The 4,031-nt window shown below is 43.7% G+C and overlaps 1 protein-coding gene across 1 annotated transcript; it reads left to right on the forward strand.

Moving 5' to 3' along the window:
• LOC109725353 (preprotein translocase subunit SECE1) lies at positions 1,920-4,020 on the forward strand. Its single transcript, XM_020254510.1, has 2 exons — positions 1,920-2,819; positions 3,892-4,020. Exon 1 carries the CDS (start codon positions 2,203-2,205, stop codon positions 2,800-2,802), a length of 600 nt encoding a protein of 199 aa, XP_020110099.1. The 5' UTR covers positions 1,920-2,202; the 3' UTR covers positions 2,803-2,819; positions 3,892-4,020.

Below are 4,031 nucleotides of genomic sequence, written 5' to 3' on the forward strand. Positions count from 1 at the left end.
TCTATTTAGCATCAAAGGGTTCTACTAAAACCAATTCTAGAGTTTAAAACTCAAACCCTAGAATTCTACCATTAAAGCTCCAAGAGCTTACCTCTCCACAACTCCTCCAAGCCAAGGAAGAAGATGAAGTAGAAGAAAATCCACTTTCTTGCTTCAATCTCCACCAATCTCTCTTCTTTGATCTACTATCGAGAAAGCTTCTAGAGAGAGAGAGAAAGAAAAATGAGAAGGATGTGTGTTCACTGGCTAAGAACATAAGAGAGGGAGATGGGGGCCATTTATAGGCGGCCACAATTGCAATAAAATCCTCAACAATTGCTATTTGCAACATACTGCAATCTGCAGTTTTCTGCACTTGGTACCGATATGCGGGATTTCTGTCACCGGTTTAATAGCTGCGCAGAGGCCAAACCCGAGAGTTGCCTTCTCGGGTAGTTGATCTGGTACCGGTACGCATCAGGGGTGTCACCGGTTTAACAGCCTAAAATACTCAAACCCGAGAGCTGCTACTCTCGGTCTGCTACGGGGTACCGGTACCACTCTGATGTTTAACCAGTTACAAAATGCCCAGACTGCAGTTTAGCACTTGTTCGACTTCTACTTCACGCCGAGCAATGCTAAAACTCAATTATCTCTTCTAGAATTCAACTTTGACCCTTCCAACATTTTTGGACTGTCAAATGGAACACGTCCAAGCATCTCTCTCGCCACCCTTTGTTCCTTTTGACCAAAAGTGGTTTAATAGGACGGGGAATCAATATCTTACAATATATTTCTAATCTTCTCTCACGAGTTAAAATAGACGAAGCTAAACCAACTACCACTCTCGTTGCTTCAGGTTTGCAAGCCACCCAACATGAAGGAGAACATTTTTCTGATGCTACTCTATAATATATTACTAAGCCAGAAATATCACTAGGCCAAAAATATCATTTGCTGTTAATAGGGCATGCCAATTTATGCATCAACCCATGACGTCACATTGGCAACAAGTTAAGCGACTTCTCTGTTACTTTAAAGGTACAATTAATCATGGCCTTCTAATTAAGCCTTGCTTTCTCAGATGCTGACTGGGCAGGCAGGCTGCCCTGACACACGGCGATCAACAAGTGGATTTTGTATTTTTCTAGGCTTAAATTTGATAAGTTGGATGTCAAGAAAGCAACGAGTTGTGGCCAGATCAAGCACGAGGCTGAATATCGTAGTCTTGCCCATACTGCCGCCGAATTAAGTTGGATCCAGTCATTACTTCGAGAGCTGCATGTTCGTTTGCCTAAGCCACCATCAATTTTCTGTGACAATCTTGGTGCAACTTATCTTACCATTAATCCGGCCTATCACTCACGTACAAAGCATGTTGAAATTGACTTTCACTTTGTGCATGAAAAAGTTGCTCGTGGTGATCTTCAAGTTGAACATATTCCTACCGTCGATCAACATGCAGATTTGTTAACAGAGGGGCTCTCCAAGTAGTGGTTCATCATGCTTTGGTCCCAGTTAAATGTGGTTTCTCAACCTGTTCAACTTGCGGGGGGCGGGTGTTAGAGTTATTCAAAATAAATCAAATTCAAATTAAAGTTGTTATGGGTTGTTAGTATTATCTTTAAGTTGTAGGAAGATAGTTGCTAATATTTTGAATTGGTTGTTTCTTTGTGTAATAGATATAAGTGTATTAACCTTGTAAAATAACACAAGAGAAACTAATCAATTTAGAAATTCTTTTAAGATTAAAGAGAGTGTTGGGAAGGAAGAAGACACCTTGTGGGATAAGAGATGAAGACAAAGAAGTGATAGTAGGCAGGAGGGATAGATGGATAGGCGCGATGATCGAGACATCAGAGAAAAAGAATAATTTTTTTTGTTGTCCTAACCGTGCAATACTTTATAAATAAATACTATTCTAGGGGTGAAAGAGAACTAAAATTGATAGATTATTACAAAAAACTGAAATAATTCATTCTGATCGGAATAAATTATTTCTGTCAAAATTTTTTCTATTTAGCAGAATAATAAGAATATTTTTTTTTTATTTTCTGGTTAATTCATTAGCAAACGGAGTCTTACTCACTATTTCAGAACTAAGTAAGCGGTGAGAGGGCGTCCTCAGCATTTTTCACCTGCAAATTCTTTTCACAGCTATCCGCTGATCTCGCGCCGCCCACATTACTGGCGGTGGAATCAGAATCAGTGAGGATCCCCAGAATGGCTGTCGCCCCATGCGCTGGTCTTCTCTCCGCATTCACGCCGCCGCGCCCTCGCCCCAGCCCCACCGCGGCCCAAATCGCCCACCCGCCGTCGCCGCTCTCCCCTAATCCCCTCTCCCTCTCCCTCCCCCTCCCCCCAACCCATCGCCGCCTCCGCCGCGGCCCCACTCTTCCCCTCTTCTCCGTCCCGGGCAACGGCGGCGCCTCCGAAACCCTAGACGAGGCCCCCTCGTCGTCGCCCTCGGCGGAGAAAGAGAACGAGGAGGAGGAGGAGGAGAGGCCCATCGCCTCCTCCGCCTCCTCCGATCCCGATGCGGGGTCGGCGGTGGCGGAGGAGCTGAAGGAGATGATGAGGGCGCGGCGAAAGGAGGCGTCGCCGTCGCCGTCGCCGTCGCCGTCGTCGGATCTGTGGGGAGGGGTGTTGGAGGAGATCCGGGAGATCGAGTGGCCGGCGTTCGGGAAGGTCGTCGGCACCACCGGCGTCGTCCTCGCCGTCATCGCCGGCTCCACCGTCGCCCTCCTCACCGTCAACGCCGTGCTCGCCGAGCTCTCCGACCGCGTCTTCGCCGGCAAGGGCCTCCAGGACTTCTTCGGATGAATTTGGTTGGCGAATTTGTATGTATATTCCTGCTGCAGATCAGATGTTTTGAATTGTCATTCTACTACATCTCTATCTGTTATTTCGTCTTTTTACCTTCGAAAATTTTATCCCTAGAGTAGTAGCTTGCTGCAACCGGCTCCTGCAGAAAGTTTTGCAAGTCAGACTTTTGCTATGAGATGGAATTCTTTTGAGTTCCAAAGGAAAAATCTCCGGCTTGAAGTCTATTCTGCGAAGCTATTGGAAATTTTTATCATAGTCTTTCTGCAATAGTATTATTCGAACGATATTACATTAAACAACACTTGTAGCAGTTACACATAGGGATCACAATCAGTCCGCAAATGCACATCAAGTATATAATGAAATGTGGTCGACAGCTTATTTCTTTGAAATGCACTAGTTTGTTGCTATGCTTCCACTTTAACTGAATAAAGAGATAATGAATTTTCTCAGAAGGATTTGTTTAGTTCAAGTACCAATCCTTCGAGGGGTGCCTCACACACATTGTTTTCATTGAAATGGAGAAACATAGGCTCCAGTTTTCAAGCATTTAGCAGGATGGAAAACGAGAGCTTCTAGCGACATAGACAAGTACATGCGGATTATTTTGTTTGATAAAACTGAGGCTTTTAATTGCTTTAATAGGACGACGGGTTCATGAGGAATTTTGTTGGTCAAATCAATGCGGTAAAAGATAACATGTTAAAGATCTGGCTTCACAGAACATATTTGCTTGTGCGATCATAAGATTAGATAGTTGAGACTCGATTGGCTTGTGATTCTTTTTATCTGCGCGCATATATTGACGTGTGTTGGACGCGCACACGATTGAGGGAGGCGCCGAGACTTGGGGCGTGTTTGTCCATGCTGGAGCTTTTTGCGAATGTAATGTTGAGTGAGAAAGCTGTTTGAGAAGGCACTATCAACTTTGTTGTTGATATACCACCAACAACTTTCTGGTATAACAGAAATTGAAGCCTAATAAGAGTACTGCTTTTAGAGCTAGAAGCTCTTTTTGCTTTTCTATGACAACAGAAGTTCTAAACTATTCACTTGCTAACTTCGCTACTGATTTTTGAAATGCAGAATTTGTCCCAAAAGTAGAGAAGCTGTTGTAGAGCGTACTGCTGTTTGAATAGTTTGCCTTAGGTGTTTGTGTAATAAATACTGCATTTGTGTGATAAATTTCTTCTGTCATATCAGATAGCTTTAGACATTGATTTTTT

Source organism: Ananas comosus, linkage group 20 (assembly GCF_001540865.1).
Source record: "Ananas comosus cultivar F153 linkage group 20, ASM154086v1, whole genome shotgun sequence".
Lineage (NCBI taxonomy): Eukaryota > Viridiplantae > Streptophyta > Magnoliopsida > Poales > Bromeliaceae > Ananas > Ananas comosus.

Coding starts and splice junctions, on each gene's coding strand:
- LOC109725353 (XM_020254510.1), top strand. CDS start 2,203: ATGGCTGTCGCCCCATGCGCTGGTCTTCTCTCCGCATTCACGCCGCCG.